This window comes from Salarias fasciatus, chromosome 16, assembly GCF_902148845.1.
Source record: "Salarias fasciatus chromosome 16, fSalaFa1.1, whole genome shotgun sequence".
Taxonomy (NCBI): Eukaryota; Metazoa; Chordata; class Actinopteri; order Blenniiformes; family Blenniidae; genus Salarias; species Salarias fasciatus.
The window spans coordinates 32,575,688-32,600,849 of NC_043760.1; the positions used below are offsets into that span (position 1 = coordinate 32,575,688).

Consider the following 25,162-nt stretch of genomic DNA (forward strand, 5'->3'; position numbering starts at 1 on the left):
GGCGTCCCCGCCCCCCGGCGTCCGGCCCCGGGTTGGATTGTCGGCCGTGTCGATCCGGACCGTCGCTCTCCTGCACATTCGGCATTGTTGTTTTCTTCACATAGATTACTGAAGCTGACTGCGGCAGAGGATGGTTTCTTATGTTCCGTGTATGAAGAAGCGTCGACAGGAGGAAGAAAACAAAAGTTTGAGTACTGGATTGAAAATGTGGGTAAAGTACGAACAGCTGAGCTCTATGGACATCCAAGGTTTCCCGCTAGACTACCTCCCAGAGAGCTAAACACACCAAGTACAGAGAAAGAAAAAACGGTGGAGTTCGTTAAGTATGTGTTGGTTTGGCAGTGTCCAAGCCCCCGGCGCCGCCGGGGGTCGCCGGGGGTCGCCGGGATGATGCATTCAAAGACGGCCGTGAGAAGTGTTCACTATTGCCAAGTGTGAGTGTGTAAGTTTAAAGAAAAACAACACCGGAGCTACTGCTGGTTCTCCTGCCGGCCCCGCCGAGGCGGGCGGCTGGTCGCTCCACTGCCCCTCCCTCCTCCTCCTCCTCCTCCTCCTCCTCCTCTTCGTCCTTCCATTCTGGCTCCTCCCCTCCCGCTCCTCCTCCTCCCTCCCTTCAGATGTGCCTCTTCATGTGCAGAGCCAGGTGGTCCGACCGCGAGAAGCACCTGCAGGGGGAGGCACAGAAAACACCGTTTACTCAAACCAGGAGTCGGTCTGGGCTTCAGGGACGTACAAGAGCAATCAAGTGGCATTCTGGGTAAAATTCTGATCCAAACTCCAGAATGTACGTAACAGTGGACAAAAAAACGAGAAGTGTAAAGACATGCAGGGGCACGATGAATCTGCATGTCCAGAGATGCGCTCTGATGCCTGCCATGCATCATGTTGGCGAGAGCAGCCGATCGACGCCTCCGGCTCGCTTGATTGGCCGAGTCCCAGACCCCCAAACATCCCCCATAATCCCAGGCTCCTTCAGCCTCCCGCCGGCGGTGTGTGTTCGCTGGAAAAGCTCCGCGCTTCCAGTCCAAACGGCGCTGCACATTTTATCTGTGTGTTCTCCAGACACACTGGAACGCTGCCTTGCTCAGTGGCTCTGTGTACTCGACAGCAGGACTCGTCAGTCCCAAACTGAGAGAGGCGTCCGTCGTGTCCGGCGGTTTGTTCACTCGTTCTGATATTTTGGCTGATAGTGTCACTGTTGCAGTGAATCCGAGGGCACCGACACACACACACACACACACACACACACACACACACCCAGAGCCGACAGCGTGTGAGAAAACAGTCAAATGGAATAATATTCACTGTGTCGCTGCTCTCAGTAAACACTTGAGAAGGCCAACAGAATTTCAGTGATTTTCAGTCCTGATCTTTTTAAGCAGTCGTCATATAAACCTGAACGGGAAACACGCCACTTTTAACGCCACTTTTCTTTTATAATTCGTTCAATTTCAAATTAAAACAGCTTTACATATTATTACACAGGCACAAATTCAGACAGCATTTTTTTTATATTGTGCTTTTTGTGTTTATTAAATGACTTAATATTATTTCTAAGACTGTAAATAGACATTTCATATACAGTATTATGTATGTGTTTGTTGTCTCCTCCAGTGGTTGCAGCAGATATGGCAGGAGCCTGAGTTAGAAGGTGTCACAAAAAAAGTACAGGAACAAGGCTAAAAGAGGCAAAGACGTCTTGATGTGCAGTAAGTTTAACATATTTAATAAAACCAATAGAAATAGAATACTAATTATAATCACAACCAGTGTTCATACAATTAACTGTGTATTTACCGTATTGGCTCGAATATAAGACGATATTTTTTTCTAGAAACTGTATTCTACAAAATGGGTTCGTACTATAATCGAAGACTAGATCGTCGTTACACATCCACGCCACCAGATGGAGCCAAACTACCGGTGACCCGGAAGCCAACTGAGCGTCACAGTGATCCGATGAAACGTGGAGGAACGTGAGCAGCTGGAACGAAGAGGCTCGAATGCCAGTGATCAAACAACAGAGGAGAAGTTTAAACTGATGGTTCAACGCAGCAGAGTCAACAAACTGCTGCCCAGCCGCCAAGAGATATTAGACTGAATAATAATGTTCATGAAGTTGAACAGAACTTGAATTTGATGGTTATAAAGTTATTCACATCATCGATGCAGTGATTGAACCATTGAGGTTCTTATTTGTTGCTTATTCACTGAGTCACAGCCTCAGAGTTTGAGAGAAGGAATACAGTTTTTTATTTAAAGGAGTCATATTATGCAAAATCCACTTTAAAATGCGTCTTTACAGTCATATCACCTCCCAGAGCCTCTGTCGGTTGTGAGTTTTCCTAGAATAATTGTACAATAAAAAGTTGTTCTATGAGTAACCTTATTGTCTTCAACATATTTTTATTTTCACAAAATGATATTTGAAAAATAGGGGTCGTCTTATAGTCAGAGTCGTCTTTATATTCGGGCCAATACGGTATTGTTATAATTAAAGTAGAGGTTCAATATATAAATGACAACAAAAGAAAAATGCAAAAACATTAAATATCAAAATAAATGACTTTATTGATGAATATGGTTGAACGGTGCTGTACTTGTCACCCTCCATTTGCAGTGTGTGTGTGTGTGTGTGTGTGTGTGTGTGTGTGTGTGTGTGTGTGTGTGCGGCCCTGTGACGTACCCTGTTTTCTCCCGGACTCAGCAGGAATCTCGTCTCTCTAAGTTGGATAAAGCAGGTGTGAAAGATGGATGATGCATCTGTTTCTATCGCGTGCCGCCGTCTTCACGTCGGCGTCAGGAGGGCTGGAGTCTGTCCCGGCCGACGCAGAGTTAATTCAAGGACAGCGCGGCCGCAGGAGCAGCACACTCCAGGAGTGACTCCTGACTGCATCAAAACCCATCGAAGCACAGGCGGAACATGCAAACTCAGCTTGTTCAGACTCGAACTGGTGCGAGGTGGCATCTGGATACAAAACCAAAAAACTTCACCCTGAAAACCGTCACGAGCTGCAGCTGACGACAGCAGAGGGGTTCCCAACCCGGGGTCAGCGGTCCCACTGAGGGGACGCCGAGAGCCGCAGCATATGAGATACTTCCTCCAACCCAGATCACATCTGAGGACATGACCAATGCTTTTATTTTGACGGTCCCCGATTCTGCATGTTTGTGAAAATGGGTTTGTCCCCCAGTCCGAGGTGAGTGTAGCGCAGTATTCCAGCGACACGGAGCGGCGCAGAGAATTTCCAGCACTTCATTTTGAAACACGAGGTTGTCTCGCCTGATTATGTCACGGCGGCGAAGGCCGGTTATAAAGACGAATACCGACCAATTCAGCCTCGCTGATTTCCTAAATACGAATCAAAGACCGCCATGCCAGACCTCCGCGGCTCCGCGGTCCGGGGTGAAACACTACTGTAGAAACTCATTAGACATGCATCATGAGCAGGGACACCGACGCAGACGGGCCGCCGCCGCCGCCGCCGCCGCCGGAGAGCGCCGGGTCGTTTAACTCGCCGCTCACCGCACCTGACGGGAGGGAGACGCTGCACCAGGTGCTGCCGGCGGAGTGAGAATTAACGCTCACAACGTCACGGAGCGTGTTAGCCGGGTGACGCGCGCCTTATTAATTGCGGGGACATTAAAGCAGAATAAAATTAATCACAAACGATACGACTAAAGGAGAGGAAAACAAAATGTGGGCAAGACTAAAATGAGAAATTAAAAATTCAATTTGCCAGAGGCCAGATTCATTATTAATTAGTCCAGCCTATTCTGTGTGTGTGTGTGTGTGTGTGTGTGTGTGTGTGTGTGTGTGTGTGTGTGTGTGTGTGTGTGTGTGTCGGCAGGCTGACGTTCAGCTGCAAAGCAACAGACACATTTAAAGGCACAGCAGAGGGGAAGTGAACTGTCCTCCTGGTTCCACTGGAGAGTTTAACACTGACAGCATGTTGCTGAAGGTGAGTTCTGATGTACAGAGCCATTTCATTTCTACATTTTCTAGATGTGTTTTATCTGATTTAGGGTGTTCAGTCCCAGCTCCCTCAGGCAGATCAAATTCCATTCAAAGATGTTGATGTTTATGTTAATGGATGGAAAGCACATGTTTCTGTTTACAGCTTCTGATTCTTCTACTTCCTACATCTGCAATTTGAACTGTGATCATTTAACAGCTTCTACTTTTTATCATCACATTATCTTGCATTTTTATTGAAAAGACATATGAGATCAGAAAATGTATATTTCACATGATGCTAGCAGTAATGAACATACATCTGGGCCATTCGGTTCGTGTCAGTCTGTAGAGTCTGTGGATTAAAGACAGTCGATACTGAGACTGTCTGACTGTCTGTACTGAGAAACCCTGCTCGCACATCAGAAGGCATCTCACACTGACCGTCCCCTAAACAACAACAGCAACAACAACACCAGGAACACCGGGAACACCGGGAACACCGGGAACACCGGGACAGCGTGACTCCAGCACGCTCTGATGTGAATTTGCTGAAACGTGAAACCTGCTGCTTCCTGCTGGGCGTCTGGAAACTCAAACCGCCTGGTGACCGCCGTGCACCTTTGTCCTCGTGCACGTTCCTTCCCGGACGCTGGAGTCACTGAACCTGAGTTTAGCATCTTTTCGTGTGTGTGTGTGTGTGTGTGTGTGTGTGTGTGTGTGTGTGTGTGTGTGTGTGTGTGACCTCCGTTGAGCTGAGGGAGCAGCAGCGTCTCACTGGGGGGGAAGAAGCTGCTGAACTTCGCTCTCTGCTGTCTGTGGTTCTGGTGTTTCCCCTCCGCCCGGCCGGGTGCTACCGACTGTACACCTTCACTGTGAGGGAGGGTGTGTGTGTGTGTGTGTGTGTGTGTGTGTGTGTGTGTGTGTGTGTGTGTGTGTGTGTCTGGACAGATGGCCATGCCAGTTACTGTGTCACTGTCGGGGGGCGGAGCACCAGCTGGTCAGGCTGCTCCGCCCCCTCCCATCACATCCCAAACACACACACAGAGACACACACACAGAGACACACACACACACACACACACACACACACACACACACCTACGCCGTCTTCTCCTCGTCCAAACTCTCTCTTTCCTCCTCCTCTTTCTCTTTTTTTGTCTTTCTCCTTTTTCCGGCTCCATGGAAACATCGGGGGGCCGCTGCTTGATTAGGCAGGATTAATAACAGACTGCCATGCGCGTGCAAAGCGTGCACGTTGGTGTGTGTGTCTGCGCGCGCGTGTGTTTCCCCAGGAGAAACTGTGTCAGATTGAACATTCTTTCTAATGTTAACCTCTCCATGGCTGCCACTTTTTGCCATTCTCATGGTAATATGGAGGAGCTCCACCCATCACAGATGTGTGTGTGTGTGTGTGTGTGTGTGTGTGTGTGTGTGTGTGTGTGTGTGTGTGTGTGCGCACATCAAGATGCATCCTGACTGTGTTAAATATGTTTCTATCCTACATGTAATTTGAGCACAAAAGCCTGGCTGGGAGTCAGATCAGAGGGCGTCCGACACTCAGCTCAGAGCAGGAGCAACAGTGACGGCGTCTTTACTGATTTAGGCGTTTCTGACTGAAGACCAAAGCAGCCGTCAGGTTGTTGTTCCAACAATATCTGACCATAAAACCAACTTTCCCCTGTAACTATGGTTATTTCAGCCATTTAAACATAAGAATAACTGAATTTAATTTCATTTTATGACATTAAATAGAGGGAAAAATGCTGAATTTTCAATATCTGGCAGCATTTTATTAACTGTGTATGAGGCAGTGTTTACGATGCATGTTCTCCCTGTGGACGCATGTTTTTTTTACTCCAGGTACCTCAGTTTCTTTTTTAAGTCCATAAACTTGCATTAAAGGTTGACCGGCTGGAGAATCTTATCTGTGACAGAAAAACATTCTGCTGCTGAAATCCAGGCAGTCAAAATAATGAATGATGTTTTGGCACCAAGCTCTATTTCTCTGCTGCCTGGTACTTCGAAACAAAGCAAAAGTGGAGTGTGTAAAGAGAGCAGGAGGTTATGAGGGAGTCGGACGGTCCAGTGCCGCCGGGTTAAAGAGTTCAGAGTCCAGCGCCGCAGCAGAGAAGTCCGAGCCGTCAGCGACTCAACAACACACACCGACGTCCTATCTGGCATCAAATCTCCATAAGCAGCATGAAAAGCAGAATTTGCTCTTCGTAATTGGAAGTTAATTACCAAAACACTCCCTGATCGCCGCATTTCCCTCTTCTTTACGCGCTTACGCAGCTTCTGTGTTTGACTTTTAATGGACGAGACAAAAACATTTCCCGACACAGATGTTGGAGCTTTGTGGCGAATGAGTCACTCTGGTGCGTTTCAGCGAATGTCAGAGAGCTGGATGAGCTACCTCTACCTCCGGCTGGACCGGCTTCAGGGCCGCCGGCTGACTTTGAGGTGGGCGGAGCCTCCAACCAGGTCGGCTCATGCTGCTGTCATTGTGAGCCGCGGCTACGTCTGGACATCTAAATGCTGCTGTGAGTCAGTATGACTTCGCATCTGAACGTCTTTGTGCTCAACGTGTGTGTGTGTGTGTGTGTGTGTGTGTGTGTGTGTGTGTGTGTGTGTGAGTGTGAGTGTGTGCCAGAAAGGAGCTAATGCAGTCCCTCTTCTCAGCCTGGATTAGAAGCCTCCAGCAGGTTTCTGGGGGGTTTTATGTCTAAAGCCCAAACTAGAGGGAGGAACCCACAACAGCCAATTACACTGTCTCTAGGGCAAAAGTGTGCGCGTGCTCATGTGTGTGTGTGTGAGTGTGTGTGTGTGTGTGTGTGTGTTTCATTGGAAAAGTAGAACAGACACACACATACACAGAGGGTGTATGTTAAAGTGGAGCTGGCATCTGGTGCCACTCAATTAGCTGCGACCTGCTTGCCAATAGCCAGAATCCATTTAACTGCCAGCTCAGGAGCATGAGTAAGCACACACACACACACACACACACACACACACACACACACACACACACACACACACTGTCTTGAGGACCCCGGTGCGACTCCTCCCTGGCTCCAGTTCAGTATGCGCATGCACAATGCATCATGGGATCCTCTGTTGTTTTCCAGCGGCGCCGTCAGACGTGAGCTGTAGCAGCAAACGCGCCGAAGCCGGATCAATGCGTGAAATCTCGCGGCGCCGAGCCGATAGCATCACACCGACGTGGATGATTTTCGCGAGCCGCTCCTGAGCAGAAACAACGGACTTCTCCGTAATGTAAATCCTCAGGGAGCCACATTAATTTAAAGCCAATAGCATCCCTTATCATTAAATTGACTGCACCAGCCGCTACTGTCTGGAATCTTTATCGCTCCCACAGATAAGGACTCACCTGCACAGCTGCCGAGGCAGCGGCGCTTCTTGAAAAAACGCTCACGTCCCTCCCAAACTTCAAGCCGACTCATCTGGAGCGCCTGGCGTCTAAAGTGTTTACGGAGAGGATCTGATTTCCTCGCGTGTCGGAGAAGAGGCGACGCTCGCTGCACATTATCACACAGCCCGCATGCCACACCAGACGCATGCAAAACAAGGCTGAGAGAAATATATTGTTTTATTTATTGTTTTTCAGAGAGGCCGACGGACTCCCTGCTGTTCGGGGAGAACACGGTGTGGGGACCGGGGAGAAGCTGCTGCGCTCTGGAGATCACATCCAGCTGGTTCCACCGGGCTTTGACTGAATGAAGCATTCAAAGTTTCTTTTAGAAAAAGCCTTTTACAGTCATATACGTGCATTTTTTTGTGTTTAGAGGCTGGTAGTTTTCTGCAGAGTGGGGTTGTGGTTCGACCGATCTGAATCTGGGACTCTGAATCACTCGGTACTTTCCAGAGAAACTTCCCGTGTGAGTGACGGCCGCCGCCCGGACCGGCGCTGACACACTGGATGACTTACCTGTCGCAGTGGTTGCACTTGAATGGCTTGGCTCCGGTGTGTTTGCGGTAGTGCCGCGTCAACTCGTCGCTGCGGGCGAAGCGCCACTCGCAGCCTTCCCATGAGCACTTGTAGGGTTTCTCACCTGCAAGAGGCACAAGGTGTCGCAGGTTATTACGGTTCTGCAGGCTAATTTCACACATCCAAAACTGCAGCTGTTTGCTAATATACAGGTTACACCCACACCCACACCCATACACACACACACACACACACACACACACACACACACACAGGCCAGGGGCCAGCCCCGCAGACCAGTTTTAACACAACAGGCATTTCAATGAGCCAACACACTCAATTAGCTGTAAATGAAGTCTTTCAGCGGTGTGGCGTGTTAATTCATAATCCCAAATTCACCCTGAAATGAGACTCGTTTTGTTCCCTCTATTACCGATGCGCCCCTCCCCCACTCTCCCCCCATCTCTCACACACACACACACACACACACACACACACACACACACACACACACACACACACACCCCGAGGTGAAGGGATCTGAAATGTAAATGAAGTTTCATCCTCTGGTTCACCAGATGGGAGAAGAGATGGTCTATTGTTCTCCGCCTGTAGTTATCGCTCCATGATAGAAAGCCTTCCAGCTGTGTGTGTGTGTGTGTGTGTGTGTGTGTGTGTGTGTGTGTGTGTGTGTGTGTGTGTGTGTGTGTGTGTGTGTGTGTGTGTGTATGTGAGCAGAATGTCTTCAGAGGGGACCGAGCCGTGTCTCGCCGGGTGTGTGAGAGGAGCTTTCTCTACCTGTGTTTGTGGGTTCGGTGGATTTTTCTAATGATACATCGACATAAAGAATAATAAAAGTAATCTTCTGTCTTCCTTTATGGGCGACTGAATAACAGCCACTTGTCTCTGACGCTGACAGTCACCAGCCATGATATTTATCACATTGTGTTGATACTAACTCTAACAAGCCATCTCAGATTGTGTGTCACGGTCCAATAAATGCCGAACTTCACGCACAGACATATTTCTGGGCCTCGGTTCAGCACTTCAGCCGGAGCAAGTTTTTCATTTTTCACTAAATTCTGTGTTTTCCACCATCGCTCAGAGAGAACCCTGAGATGTTTCTCCTCTGCTGTGATCCTAATGGTGCCTGCAGCGGTCGAGGCTCGTTGTGTTTGTGCTCGTTTTGCTCAAAAATCTCAAAGACAGAACGAGTCGATGGGCTGAAATGAAAGGACGCAGAGCGGCAGTGACGGTTACTGCAATCATCCCAACACTCCTTCACCGCCAGCTGAGAGCGAGTGTTATTACCTCCGCCAAGGAGGTTATCTGATCACGTCGGTTTGTTGGTTTGTTAGCAACATTACAGAAAAAGTAATGGACGGATTGCAATGAAACTTAGTGGAAAGGCGGGTCCTGGGCTAACTTAGAATCCATTAAGTTTTGGTGAAGATCCGGATCACTGTCTGGATCCAGGAGTTTTTTAAAGGATTCTTTATCATTGAGAGTTAGGGAGGACTTTGACATAGCTGGACATAACTCAACAATAAATGACAAGGGGGCTTAGAGAACATTACAGTGTCAGTTCTTCAATGACTCTAAGAGATATCAGCTGCTGATCCAGACCAGGAAGTATTCCGGATACCAGGATCCAGAACAGACAGAAACAGGGGGATTCCAGAGTGTCAGTCACTGTGAGGAAACACATTGAGATATGAACAAGCAGCGAGCAACTTTCACCCAGACATTGTTTGTGTTGGGGAGAAATACAATGTTTTTTAGTATATACGGTGTTCTTATTGTTGTTGGTGGCTGATCGGAGCTGTGGCGGAGGTCTGCCTCTCTGAGGGCCACATTCTAGTTGATCCTAATCTGAGCCAATATGAGCACTGACCAGAGATTCATGAGGAGATGTCAGAGCTGCTGCTCAGGACGAGGCTAAAAGTCTGCCTGCTCATCAGTAACACACACACACACACACTTTCCTTTCAAAATAACAGACTATCACTATATTATTATTAATCTAATGTTTTATATTTATTCAATTTACAAACTGTTGGCCACACGAGGCTGTTTTTGTTGCTGTGTCAGAACCCGATCAGCCTCATTTAAACGAACAGAAACGTCTTAAACACAATGAAAACGAAAATTCAAATATCGGTAAGAAAACATCCCCAAACATATTCGCTTCTCCTCTGCGCCGCCGGAACAGAGAATTTGGCCGAATGTAACGGCAGACCCCCGGCGTGAGTGTGTGTGTGAACTGGGGGGGTGGTAACCATAATTGGGGTCTTAATGAGTCTTAATGGGGAGCAATGCGGCGGCGTACAGTCAGTTAGCCAGATGTCCCTGCAGCCCCTCCACCGCCGCCACACGGCACACCAATCTTCTTAAGTAGACAAACACAAACACGCACCAATTCAGAGCTAAGTGGAACTAATGTGAGATCTGAAGCTGCGCGGAATATGGCAGGAAACTAATCGCTTAGAGTGGAGAAGAAGGTTTTAGGAGGGTGCCAGTCATTATCTGCACTCTGAAAACAACAAAAACCAAACAGACTTGTTTGTAGAACCCGGGGCCGTCAGGCTGTGGAGCTGTTAACGGCTGGGTCTCGCAGTGAGAACGTCTCCAGCATGAGTCTGAATGTCCGCGGTGTCTCTCCGCCGTCCAGAACCAGTCCAGCAGCGCAGACCACGGATTCAAACAAACATCCAACATGTGCTTGAAGGGTTTCCAGACATCCAAACGGCTCTGGGGTCGTGTTCACTGCCGCCATCGCTCTGATTAGCAGAAACAATCGAGCCAATCAGAGCTTTGTCTGGCGAGCGTCCTCCACTTCATCGTCTCCCTCCTGAGCCGGAGCCAGGAAAGAGATGAAGAGCCTGAACAACACTGAGAAAAACATTAATTGTGAGACTGAGATGAATCGAACTGAAGCTGGTGGGAGAGTGCGCCACTTGCTCTTTATGAAGTTGGGAAATTAAAAATCCTTCGCGGCTGGAAGAAGCGGGCACGGCGTCGGCGGAACAATGAAGGAGAGGCGAGGCCTGAAGTGCTTTTTAGACGTTGAGCGCAGAGCATCAGAGTTACTGCTGTTGTTCTAAAGTGCTGTATGTGATGCTGTTACAGCCTCCGGAGTGCCGTGTGCAGCTACAGCTTCCTTTCTTCTACCTGCTATATCTTTTATGCCGTGTAAGTCCTGAACCAAGCAGCAGGTATAACTTATTCACAGCACAGCACCGGGAGCATGAAATGAGGTATTTTGTTTTTAAATTCAAATCATCTCTATTCACCACCTTGAATCATTATGCCAGGAAAAAAAATACAAGTAGAAAAAAAGAGTACACCTTTAGAAGGACTAGTATCTGAGGAGCAGAGTGGCTCCGACAGCCAGGTGATGCAACGACAAGTAAAGGATGATGAGCTACAGGAGCATCCCACTGTGAACCATGCTCCCTTCTCCTTTATTTCCACACAGCTCCTCCGTCTCTTTGATCGACGTCGCCTTTTATCCGCAGACAACACGGCTGCAGTTGCACTCGGACTAAATTAATTCCAGCTCATGAGCCGAGCTCGCCAGGATTTGCATATTCAGATTCTGCAGTCAAATCTCACGCGGCCGATGCCTCCGATCCGCCGCCTCGACAGCGTTTGATTTGTTCACGAATGACGTCATTTTCACTTCTTTCAATCAACACACTGTTGAAATGATGAGAGGAGCTGTTTCCTCCTCCGATCACTAGAGTGTTGCAGCACATTTCCATTGACTTTAAAACAAAAACACACAGTTTGTCATGGCTCTGCAGATGATACACTATCAAACTCTCTGGACCTCTGCATGCTGAAAGTGTGAAGTTCTGAGCTGTGTCTGCTTTCCTGAAGGAGTTCATCTCAACTGGAGCAGTTAGACGCCGTCACTGCAATGTGCAATACACTCATCTCAAATCACTGACGGGACAGCAATGCATGACGTCTCCATGCACTTTGGATTCGTGCAGATATGAAATAAAAACTATATTAATGATTTCTATAACTTGTGATTAACTTTATTAAAATGTAAACTGGATGAAAGTCCTCATGGTTTCATTGCAGGTGAAACAAAAAGGCCACTTTAAAGGGGGGGGGGGGGTCTTCAATCCTCTGCTACGGCAGATTCTGTGATTCTGCAAACCGATTCCTTCAAGAAATAAAATCAGGCATGTTGAGCAGGAGCGTGTGCGAGTGTGAATCCTCCTCCTCACTGCACCGAGTGCCCTGGCTCAGGAGCCAACGCAGGACCGACATTTCCAACACACAATACTCAACCGCTTGGCAGCTTCTCCTCAAGGCCTGTTGGAGAAACGCTACGTTCTCAACCTGCGTGTGTGTGTGTGTGTGTGTGTACGTGCATGTGTGTGTAGGACACGGAGTGTGAGTGGGGGCCGCAGGTGCCAGACAGGCGGCCGTTTCACACCCATCTTCAGTAATTGGCCAGAGCACCCCTTCTTCCTTCAATAGGAGCCCCCCCTCAAACACACACACACACACACACACACACACACACACATGCATGTGCGGACACGGCGCAGCACATGCACACACACGCTGTCGGAGGAATGAAGCAAGGCCAGCTCGGGCCTGACGCCACGGCAACCATGACGCCAGCCAATTATAGCAAAGCAAGGCAAGGATGCATGATAAAGTCACCTAGCAACTGAGAGAAAGAGCGAGGAGAGAGGGGGGAGGGGGAGGGAGCGATGGTGTGTGTGTGTGTGTGTGAGAGAGAGAGAAAGAGAGAGAGAGAGCGAGAGAGAGAGAGAGAGATTAACAGGCATGGACAATCCACCAGCCACCAACCAATTATGGAGGAGTGTGATGCAGTTGCTTGGCAACCCAAACTGAACGAGCAAATGGAAGAGGTGGAGGTGGAGGTGGAGGTGTGTGTGTGTGGGGGGGCAGGTTGGATTGAGCGGGTGTAGAGAAGTGCAGAGGTGGAGGTCTGGGGGTGGTGGGGGGTTTGGGGGGGGTCTGGGGGGGTGAGGGGTTGCAGCAGAATCCACATGAGGCTGGTTTAGGCAGCCACAGAGGCTGGGGGGTGGGGGTGGGTGGGGTGGGGGTGGGGGGTTGAGGTCTTCCAAAGTCAGACTAAAACTGGAGTGGCCACGGCCGTGCTTCAGCCGGCGAGCTGCATTCACCAAACCAAAAGCCCATCTCTCCTCCAAGACACTGAGATTTCATGTTGAATTTGTAGAAAATATAAAACGCCACCCTATTAATAACGCCGATAATTAAGGAAGCCACACTCCACACAAGCTGTTACACTAACGAGGCAAACCAAAACCGTCCAGCGAAGTGTTTCACCAGCATGATCAAGTCTGCACATAGTGTACATTCCCATGGAGTGAGACGTTTTGCAAAATAATGGAAAAGAGATGCAACCTCATGAGGAATTATGAAAGTGAGGTTAGAGAGGTGGACTGAATTAAAAAAGAAACAACTGAACACAGCTCAGAGCAAACAAGCTGTGTTTTGATTGTAGTCAAAGATTTGGAATTATCAGCAACAGCGTCAGAATATAAGTGAACGGTTTGTCAAGTTTCAAGAAGCTGAAGAACTCCCACACCATGATGAAAAGCACTACTGCATGTTGGAAAAACGCAGCTTCTGGTGCAGTTCTGAGGTCCAAATCAAAGGTGGAAAAAGAACTCATCTAACAAGGGACCAGGAGATGTGAAGAGGACACATGCTGGGCAGTTTAACTGAGACTGTACTTCTACAACAATGTGGCACGCTGAAACAATCGCAGCGGGGTTTGTTCCATCATTATGAGGTTTTCTTACACTAATGAGGACTCTGCTGGGGTAGAACATGAAGACTACTGAATGATTCATCTTGCTTTGTGGATGACGCTGCAGACTCAACGGTTCGGTTCCCATCTCTGGAGCCTCAATGTGAGTTTCTACATGTACAGGACTGAACAGGTGAATGAAGCTGACAGAGGAAAGTACTTGAAGGCCATTAGGTTCAAATTTGCAAAGTAATTACAATCCATTCATCACTGTGTGGCACTCCAGCTTTCCGGTGGAGCTCTAGTCTGTTATTTTGGTTTAAACTCTTCTCCGTCTCTTTCCTGAGGCTGTCAACCTGCCATTCAGCCCTGACACATGTTCACCTGACAACTCAGGAGCTGCTGGAAGACGTATTCATTTGCTTTTGAAGGAGCGGTGGAAGCAGCCTCCCTCAAGTTCTCCGTGGTTTTTATCCCTCTTCTACCCTCGGCACAAAGCGGCGTGACGTAGCGTTAAAGTGTCTCCGCTGGTTTCAGAACGACACGCTTGACATTTCCCTGCCTGATGTCTGCACCCACTTATCAGCTGAAGGTACCCGAACACATCTGTGCACGTCTTCACATGCGCTGAAACTGCAGGTGAATTCTCAATTCGCCGTAGCTTCGTCTTAAAGAAAATACAAAGACAAGTGGCTGAAGGCGAATGACTACACAGTGATTACAGTAAATTAGAGTTGACAGAATATTTCCAGCAGGGAGGTGCGTATCGTTTATACATGTCCACTTGCTACATTGAAAGCTGGGAGGGTTATTGCTCTAGAATAAATCACCTGTTAATCAGAGTCTTTTCGCTCCTCAGCTCCAGCTGTATCGTTCACTACTGCTTGACGACCGCTGCTTTGCATGTGGCAAGAAGAAAGCGAAAAAAAAATCTAATTTATTCAACTTTATCTCATCAAATGAGCTCCGACACTGTTAGCCAGAGCTGCTGCAGACCAGCTCAGTCACATATTTTACTCACAGGACATCTTGTAAAAGTGAAAATCAGACACTGAGTTCACATTTCCTGCAGCTCGGAGTTTCGGCCCTTTCACACAGCTCATCTGTTCTGCTATCTCTGCTGCCAAATATGTCATTAAGAATATTATTTTGAATGGCTGCTTGAAGAACAAGAAGGATACAATTATTACCCATCTACTGCTTTTAAAGATGGAAACGGATCCAAGAAAAACCCTGGCTCCAACTCACAGCTCCGACTGAGCACTTTGGAGATTTACTGAATTAATTTGTCGATCTATTACTGTTGAACTTACCCCTGATTGAAAATGTTCACAGAAGAAAATAAAAGTGATTTCACAGCACATCTGCAGCTCAGAAGAACAGTTTGGGATGTGAATATGTGAAAAATGATTATGAAGATCATGTGGAAGTGCAGCGCCTGTGCAGGCCGGCCCCAGACAGACCTCCTCCATGAAATGATGTTTCTAATGGCCTCTGGTGAGCGCCGTGTGACAGTAAGTGTATTGACACTGTGCAGGCTGTCTGCAGCTGCTCCTCCCTGTAGGCTCTGCTACGTTAATCCCTCCCTACATGTATGTTCAATGATTTATGGTCATAATAACCCAAAAAGAGGATTAAGCTAATTAAACCACAGCACTGCGCTTGTAATGAACACATCGGGAGGGAATACACCACCCCCTCATTTATACCACACACACACACACACACACACACACACACACACACACACACACACACACACGCAGAAGGCGCTGCAGTGTCTTCAGGGTGTCTTCTTTTCTCTCTCTCTCTCGTTGAATGACTCTGGCTTTAAAAGCCCGTCGCTGGTTAGCATGACTCGACTGTGGAATCATCAGAAGATGAGAGATACTGCAGCTGCTGGCGTGACACCAGGAAACCAGCCGCACCACTCTGGATCAGCTACGACGCAGCCACGGCGGCGGGCTCCCCCAGCTGCGCAGGTGCAGCCCTGAAATGTAATGCTGCACTTAAAGCCAGGCAGTGGCTGCCGGGATCATATAAGCCTGTAACACGCTGGATTAATGATGCCAAGGTTGCCAGTATTAATGCGGAGGATGTCTGCAGGCGATGCACTGCGAGCCTGGTGGAACCGCCAACACTGGATGATGACAACTGGAGGCCACGGGCCGCCGCCGATACAGTAAATGATGGTGTGGTTAAAGCCGGCTGAATAATGCTCGCTGCAGGTGGTACAAGCCCGCCCGGCCCCGCGCTGCACAGAAATGACGGATTCGGGCTTCAGCCACTCAAGCTAAAGATCTCAAATCCAGGAGGCATTCTGACTCCAGAGCAGATTAATGGAGGAGTAAGAATGTACATCCGCCGTATATCGGGTCCCGTCGCTGGGAAAGGAGGGATGCTGCTCTGGGTGACGACTGTAAATCCAAAGCTCAAGTGTAAATGACCATAATTCACATAACATGATGGCCGCCTGTCCAGCGCCGAGCAGGTTTCCTCTTCAGGCAGGAACCGTGACGGACTGTGTATTCTGACAGGTTTCACACACAGCGTTCAGGTCTGCAGCTGTTCGAGGCTCGTCTGTGGAAAACATCTCACTGTTTTGAACCAAAAGAGCTCGATGAATAAAGGATCGATCGCTTGAACCACTTTAAGAACCACTGTGGATCACAAACTGGATGTTATTTTAGCTGTAACGATGTTTTCTACTTGACTTTTCATGTCAAACTTCTTTAAATCTTAAACTTTCCTGTTGAAAATACATCACCTCTGACAAACACTGTCGGATATTTCATTTCCTCCCATTAGGAGTGTGATTAGTTTTCCACTCACAGTTCATCATGTTATGTCTTATAACTCAGTTTCATCATACAGATACAAATAAAGGATCTTTTGTGTTTTTTTTCCCATCTTTACTTTTCATCTTGAGCTACGATGTGACGGCAGTCGGGAAAAAAACTCCTCATTATTCATTTATTTAGCTGTGCTGGCAGGTCGGAAGCGATGAAATGACTATTAGAGGTAAAAGAGTTGGAAATTTAAATTTGTGCCAGAGAATAAACACTGTTTGGATCAAATAAACATTAGCGGACGCTGAACTTCTTTCTTTTGCTGTGATTTCTGTACCTAATCAAACAGTCTGGTGTTTTTCCCAGGCGAGAACTGAGCTCTGTGTCTCAGTGAGACTCGGTCTTTGTGGAGTCTTCATGTTCTCTCTGGGTGTGCTCTGGCACTGCCTCACGAACCCAAAACAGCCATGTTAGTTTACGTGAACCAGCGGTCACAGTTCGTCCTGAAGTCCGGATGTGTGTTGCCTGGTTGTGGACTGACTCTGTGACTATAGATCAGATGAAGTGGACACATTATGAACGCGAAGTCTTCACGGTAAACTTCCAGGGTTTGAAATGAAGTCGGGCAGCAGCCACAGCGCTCCTGACTCATGTAAACCGGCGTCTCCACCATCAATCTGCAGCCTGTCGTCACATCTGGCGGCGCCGGCGGCTCACGGCCTGCTGCCCCCGGACGCATTAGCCCGCCGTGTGCTCCGTCTGAGGGTCGGCGAGGGGGCGGCGGCGCCGAGCGGCTGAAGCTGCGTGTCGGACTCGGCTGGACACGGCTGGATTCGCAAAGTCATTTACTGCCCGTCTATCAATCATCAGGCAATTACCGAGGCAGGGCCTCCCGGCTCCGCGCCGGGATCCAGACTCCGGCGGGTTATTCTGAACAACACGCAGAAACCCACAAGACCCAGGAAGAGATCCTAATCTTTCTTAATAACCTGGCTTTTCTTTGGAGATATATCCAGGAGCTTAAGTACATTTTGACTCATGCCTGTGCACTGACTTATGTATTTTGCTTTATTCCACATAACTTCGGTTTGAAGCCACTTTTACAGTCTGTTCTCCGGTTTCAGAGAACACAGAGCACCTGGAGAAAAGGAATCACCCAGAATAACCTCAAATTCTTACAAAGTTCAGGCAAAAGCCTTCGACTTCACAGTCTGTCCGGCCGATAGCCGTCAGGTCAAGACCACACTTCACATCTCTGTAAGAATTTTGCAGCAGAAAACAAACACAAGTTGGCATATTAATGAGTTTCCTGCTGCATGGTGGAGAGAAATGAGGAATTTAACTCCACAGATTCACAAACTGCATTTAGAAACGAATGAAGCTGAAGCTCGGCTGTAAATCTGGTCAGAGGGCGTCGGGTTCATGGAGGATTACAAAGTCTTGTGCAGTGATGTGGATATTTCTGAATCGAGGCTAAAAGGCAACTCTGTAATCACACACTCGTTTTCCAAACAGAAGCCCAGCAGTGTGTGTGTGTGTGTGTGTGTGTGTGTGTGTGTGTGTGTCCTACCTGTGTGGGTCCTCTGGTGGGCCTTCAGATGGGAGCTCTTGGTGTAAACCTTCCTGCAGCCGTTGAACTGACACCGGTGGACCCTCTTCTTGTTCTCCGGGACGTCCCCCCCCAGGCTCCCCCCGCCCCCCTGCTCGCTGTCGCTCAGGGCTCCGCCCCGGCCCGGCGGGGACGGTAGCGCCCGCGCCGCCACCAGCTTGGCCGCCCCCAGCCCCACCTTCTTGGCCACCAGTTTGAGCGTTAACGTGCCGTCCGCCGTGGCGGTGAGAGTCTGCGTGGGCTTGACCAGGTGCCGGCCCAGCTCGGGCGACGACGGCGGCGTTAGGGACGTGACGGCGGCGCTGAGCTGAGCGGCGCTGACCCCCCCCGGGACCGGCTCCTTGGCCGTGAGCGTTTCGCCCGCCTGGCTCTTGACGGGACTGGGCACCTGGAGGACTTTGGCCTGGACCTTGGGGAGGGCGACCAGCAGCGGCGGCGGGCTGGGCTGGTCGGGCAGGCTGGGGAGGAGCGGGTCCATCAGGTCCTCGTCGCTGTCGGCGCCCTGCATGAAGGCCGGCGTTAGGAGGCAGTCCAGCTCCTCGTCGAAGAGCTCTGAGAGGCGCTTGGGCTCCGTCTGAAGGTACCGCTCCAGCTCTAGACACGTCTGCAAGGACAGGAGAAGAGTTTAAAAAAAGCTGTTTCCAGGATTTCAGAAGGATCGACACTCATCAGCAACACGGCGGCTCGTCAGGCCCTTCCTGTTGCTGCCATTTGAGTTTTTAAATAAAAAAGCTGCCGGTTTGTGAGCTCGTCCAGGAGGGAGAAACCCGTTAAAGTGACAATAAAACTGCACAAATAGATTCAATCAAATGTTTTACATCTGCAGTAAAACACTCAGATTTCCAACAGTGAAGTTTAGACAAGAGAAATCACCGCTGCTGTCGGACTGGTCCTGCTCACAGCTGCTCACAGCTGAACTATCCACGTTTTTAATTTTATTGTGATGATATTTGTAGCAGAAACACAAAACTCGAGCGTAACATTTGCATACACAACCTTCGCTGTGAGGGGTTTTTCTGCGAAGCGATTCCAACGCCGAGCAGAGTCGACGTTAGCCAAACAGATTTACCGGGAAACAATAAAATGTTTGGACAAATGATCAGTGCAGTTGTGCGAGGAGTCTTGCCTGGCAGAATCTATTTGCTCAACAGTATACTGGGAGGTTTTCCACTGTGGACTTTAAAGAGACCCTGTTTACTCGTCTATTTAAATTCCGACGCCCGCTGCAGGCGCTCCATCCTCTGCAGCTGCTGACCATGTCACCTGGCAGGCGGCGGTCCTGGGAGAGGAGGGATTTAGTCTGTGATTGATTGCCGCTGCCTGGGCGAGCTCTCCGGAGCCCTGAACTGTGGAAGCCTCGCCTGTTTCCCTCCGCTCACCCAAATCAACCAGCCGTGGAAGTTACGGCGCAAGAAAGAGAAAGTACAGCAGAGTGAGGCTGAAGGAAGGAGGGGAGGACAGACGCAGGCGTTTCTGAATGTGTTTAATCATCCGGAGACGGCGGAGACAGCTGTGTGTTTGCTGTTGCGGCCGCTGCTGGCAGCGGTACAACATCAGCGCAGTCGTCGGTCCGGCGGCCTTCGGCGCTTCGGTCAAGGGCGCCTGACGGATCACCAGGAGAGGTGTGCGCCAAAAACAGCCCGTTCCGTCACTACCCTACTTCTGTGACCTCCAGGCCTCTCCCGTCTCTGCTCTGTGCTCGCTGTAATTCCTGCCTCCTCTCGGCTCGAACGCACCTTTCAGCTCTGTTTGTTTCCATCTCGTTCTGCTTTGATCTCTCCCGCCGGCAACGCCGCTTATTACAGAGCGAGAGTCCGGCTGCCCCCCCGCCCCCCGGCCCCCGGCCCCCCCACACAGAGGAGAAACAAGACGTGTAGCAGCGATAGAAGGTCCAGATCTACAGCAGATAAAACAGCAGTTCACACAACCGCTCAGGAGAAGAGGAGAGGGAACACAGGACTTCTGACAGAAGCAAACCAGATGAGAAGCTGTCAACACCCTGAGCAGACCTGCTGCTACTCACATGTAAGAATGGTATTTAAAATAAACATCTTCCTCTCAAGAGATAACTTGAACTAACATTTATACTTCATAGCAGAGCTGGTTTTAAGCAGCTGTCGCAGCTAATGAAAAATATTTTAAACTTTCTATTGCTAAGAAGAAGCTAACTGTAAAATGTGTGTTTTGAAAGATACAGTTTTGCTCTCAACTTATGGAACACTGGCTGAACTTCACAAACATGCATTTTAGAATTTCTTTGTCTCAACTGGTGGTGCAAATATTTCAATGAAACAAAAAAACCAAGAGGAGGTGACATTTCTAAGTGAAAAAAGATTTTTAAAAAAGAATTTTTTTTCAAGGTATTTCTAAACTAAGTGTGATAATTTCCCCTTGTGTGAATGAAAATGATGATTCATTTCATGATATCTTCTGAACATCGTGTCTTCAGATCAGAGCTCTGGCGGCTGGAGCTTCATCCATCGATCAATCTATGATTTTCATCCAACCGGGAGTCAAATTAGAGTTCCTGAGTGAACTCCAATGGGAGGAAAACAGATTATCTGATGAAACATATCCAAAGTCCGCGCAGAGCGACGCGTCATTTTAGCCAAAACATGGCGAAAAGCAAGTGCATCATGGGTAGATCGGCTTCAAATTCTATTCACACTACTGCGAAACAAATGTTCAGTTCAACAAATGCAAAAGTCTTTTTCTGGACTCCTGCGTTCTGTGAGAGATGAATAGTTTCTGTGGGGCTTCGATCTTAAATCTGTGAAGTAAAGAGTGAATCTAACTATGTGGAAAGTCTCAGAGTGACTTACAGCTTCTATATCTTCTAATTTCCTTTCCATTCCTCCTCTATAAAAAGGTCCTCTCCTTGTAGACGTGGAAAGTTTACGACCACAAGAGGTTTCTGGCTGCTGAGTGGTGATCTGTGATAATTCCACAAGTGCCCTCTTTGGTACACAGGTCGGTGGCTAAGAAGGGTTTTTTGATTTAATGAGGAGCAACAGGAAGATGCTGAAGGTTTAGGAGGTTCAGGATTCCGTCTGAAACGGCGTCCTGGACTAAATTCTGTCCATAAACATCTGCGTAGCGTTGACGGGGTCGTTGCTGTTGTTTGATTTGCCTCCCGGGTCTCCCCGGGTCTCCGCCCACTCAGCACTTCCTTAGCGCTACCTGGCTGCGGCTGCGGCTGCGGCTGCGGCTGCGGCTGCGGCTGCGGCTGCGCTGCCTTCACTGCAGCCTCTCGGAAAATGAATTCACTGCTCTTGGCCGAAGGCCGCTGGCAGCTGAAGGGTCTCATCCTGATCCTCTGGCTCCTTCCACCTCTGTCATTGAAGCAAATTACAGCGGCTATACAAATGTCTCTTTTTCCTGGTGCGGTCTGCGCTCCAGCTGGTCGGCCCGTCCATTCAGACGGGCCAGCGCCGCAGCTTTACGCCGCTCCGCCGCAGACGGAGACAAACCAACACATTTAGTCTGAACATCTGTCGAGCAGTGATAAGCTCAACTTCCTCCTGACTTCTTCTTTTTTCTTTCTTTCTTTCTTTTAAAAGAATCTATCCCAAGGAAGCACATTTGCATATGAATATAAATCAAATACATTTCCAGAGGCGGGGGGGGGGGGGGGGGGGGTTACTTTGCGCCATAAGAAAACTTATGAAAAACGATAAGCATGTTGGTTTGTAACAGCGCCTTTTGTGAAGCTGATACTCGTTCTGTTCTGGCTTGTTTTTTTGTCCGGATAGATGCTTTGTTATGTTGCGATTTGTATTCCTTTCATTAATTCCTGAATATAACACAACATCCAGCCGAGCGTGCGAAATGGCCCCAATGTATTCCCCTTTAAATGAGACGACTTTCTGCTAATGCACCTGGACTCCATCACACCGCAGATTATCCGAGGTGAGACTGAAACAAGGAGGAGGGTCTGTTACAGGAGCAAACAGCAGCACGGGCTGAAACCAAGTCCCGATCAGTCAAATGTGCTGGATGGGTTCTAGAAAGATGGATGAAAACACACACGGAGCCTTATGTTCCCACTGCGTTCAGCGTGTCAGACACTAATGAGATACTTCAGTGAAATTTATTCATGGTTACCCGTAACCACACAAACTAGCAGGGGTGGGCTGCCGGGGGTCAAAGGTCATGCAGCCGGCGGTGGGATCTGATCCTGCACACCTCTGTGCATATATTTAGAAAATTCTGCAACTACCAGAAAGCAGAGACGCCAGGCCAACCCAGTGCTAATCATTACAGCAGCCGAATCAACCCTCGTGAAGGCCAGTCACAGATTAATCACAGATTAATCAGATTAATCACAGATTAATCACAGATTAATCAGATTAATCACAGATTAATCACAGACTGACACACGTCTGTAACTCCAGCTAACAGAACAGACTCATACTGAATCACCGCTAAAAGGTATTGAAAGTTAAAGGAAACATCCACAGAAGCACTTTTATGATCATTTCGCAGCCATGAAATCAAAACACGTCCTGAATAAAGATTCAGCTCCTACGTGAGAGTTAACCCTTTCTAACCAAGCCTGTTTCCTCAGACGTCTGCAGGGACATCAGACCCGGAGGGTCTCTGCAGTCCGTCAGTGTTTTGCTTGAAGCCCCCTGGTGAAACGATGTGGGGTCTGGTTGATGTTGTGTCTGAAACATGTTAAAATGACGTCCATTTTATTTGGACTGAGAAACTCCTGAACTGCAGTTTGGAGTTTTAAAAATCAAAATAATAATAATAAAAAAAAAGACTTTATGATTCGAGAGTTTTGGATAAAATCCTTTTTAACATTTGTATTTTTTACACTGCTGTATTTTTTCTGAGGGTAAGAGAATGAAAAGGTCATGAAGATGAAAGCTTTGATATTTAATTTATTTGTGGATTTATTTATTTACTGATATGTGATTAATATTCAGATTTACAGTTTCATCTTTGTGGGATCTTTCTCTCGCTGCTTGCACAAGAAGCAATTAAAGTCAAGTCGTTCTGTTTTAAAGAAAATGCTAAATTTGATGTGAAGGCTTCGTCTTCTTCCCGTTCCACTCGGGAGAGAAGCGTTTGTCTTTTGTACTGTATGTCTTTTCATGCATTATTCATCACTGTCGCACAAAACTGCAACACATTCCTCTTTGATAGTCAATAAAACTCAGCTCGCACAACAGGCAGGGTCTGTGCGTCTCCTGGTCGCAGCTGAGGATTGTGGGAGGTGTGTGTGGAGGACAGAGGGCAGAGGGAGCCCGAGGCGGAGCGGCGCTCAAACCCACAACCGGCGCTGAGCATCGCACCGACGACCTTCCCTGTTTCCCCCTGAACCAGGTCGCAATGACACGCTGGGCCTGCGGCGTGCGCGCACGTGTGCACGTGAGGGTGGCGGCTGGCCGGCGGCGCAGACTGATGGCATGTGTAGGGCTCGCCGCCCCCCCTCGGCCCCACGCCACACCGGCCACGCTGCAACGCTGCAACGCTGCTTCTTCACGAAAACATGATGGAACGGCGCCGACGGGATCGGCGGCGAGAACGACACCGACGAGCGCGAAGAGAACCCGACCGGAGAGTTCAGCCGGTGCTGTGAAGACTCAGGCGGGACAAACCGCCGGCGCGGCGTGGCGTTTGACACGGCGGCACTTCAACATGCTTCACACCAACTAGTGGGCTAAAAGTGGGATAAATGAGGGGCGGGGCTTCAGCGCTTCGCTCACCAGAGGTGGACTGCTGAAGACTGATCTGACGGCCACACACAGTTTGTGTATCGCTCAATGTATGCTTGTGTTTAAACTAGGGCTGTCACTTTATTGCATTAATTAGATTAATTAATTACACCGCAAACTAGTGCACTAAAAAAATTAATCTAAGATTAATTATAGCACACTTGAGTGGCAATTCAATGTGAATGGAGCTATTGTCTTATTTAGAGCAGGGTTTCCCAACCCTGGTCCTCAGGGAACACTATCCTGCATGTTTTGGATGTTTCCCTCTTCCAACACACCTGATTCACATGACCAGCTCGTTATCAAGCTCTGCAGAGGCCTAGTAACAATCCTGATCATTTGGATCAGGTGTGTTGGAAGAGGGAAACATCCAAAACATGCAGGATAGTGTTCCCCGAGGACCAGGGTTGGGAAACCCTGATTTAGAGGCATGTGATACGTGTAGTATTCATTTTAAATTGCTGTATTAAGTTAGCTTTAGTGTTCATTTTGAATTCAGTTTGCTTCAGTGGCTGTTTGAGACTCAGCCTTATTTTATTTCAGAATTGTTTTTATACTGCATTTTTGAATAGAGCACCAGGTCGAATTGGTTTGCTGGGATGTACTTAAACTTTTTCTTCTTTTGAATTTCTTTAATGAAACACAGTGAAAGTGTTGTTTAAGTTGCCTGATTGGGCTTAGAGTTTATTTTGGACGAGACGTCCTGTTTTAGCTTTCATTCATCATCAACAAAAATGTGGATTTCAAATCTTCTCTTCTCTGTGTTTTCATTTGATGAGTCACACACTACAATTCTGTAACGTCCCTGAATTTGAATTTCTCACTTGGGGATCTAAAGCAGATATGAGATTAAAATGTGATTAATTAGATTAATTACAAGGTTTGTAATTAATTAATTAGATTAATTTTTTTGATTGCATGACAGCACTAGTTTAAACGCCTGTGCAGGCCTATCAAGCTTTATTTTATCACTCTCTTTCTTTCTGCGTTTAATTCTACTATTGCATGGAGCATCTGGAGCAAACCCCCCCCCCCCCAATCCCTCACCGGGATCCGACGCAGGCGGGGTGCGTCCTGAGCAGAGACCCAGTCATCAGGGACCCTCAATGACATTTCACCCCTCGAGCTCCTGATCTCAGCTACACTGTTTAAAGAAGAATGATGTTGTTTTAAGCAGAGTCGCCCGGCAGGGAACTGCGTGGCTCCAAGTCGAGCAGATGGCTTCACAAGACGAAACATCTTCAGTAAAACCTGTTTCTGGCCGTTCTCAGAGAAAACCAGACCCCTGACTGCAGCTACCGAGGTTCTGATGGGAATCCAGGCCAGAGCTTCGTCATGAGAAATCTGAAGACGCAGGATTCACAATC

The 25,162-nt window shown here is 48.3% G+C and overlaps 1 protein-coding gene across 1 annotated transcript in view; it reads right to left on the reverse strand.

Annotated features, from left to right (window-relative positions):
• Positions 1-544: 544 nt before the first annotated feature.
• The window catches only part of klf7b (Kruppel like factor 7b), a 59,564-nt gene continuing 34,946 nt past the window's right edge, over positions 545-25,162 (reverse strand). The window contains exons 2-4 of the mRNA XM_030111485.1: positions 18,031-18,673; positions 7,905-8,028; positions 545-665 (exon numbers count right to left, since the gene is read on the reverse strand). Of these exons, the coding sequence (XP_029967345.1) occupies positions 614-665; positions 7,905-8,028; positions 18,031-18,673 (819 nt within the window). The 3' untranslated portion in view covers positions 545-613. The remainder of the gene's footprint in view (positions 666-7,904; positions 8,029-18,030; positions 18,674-25,162) is intronic.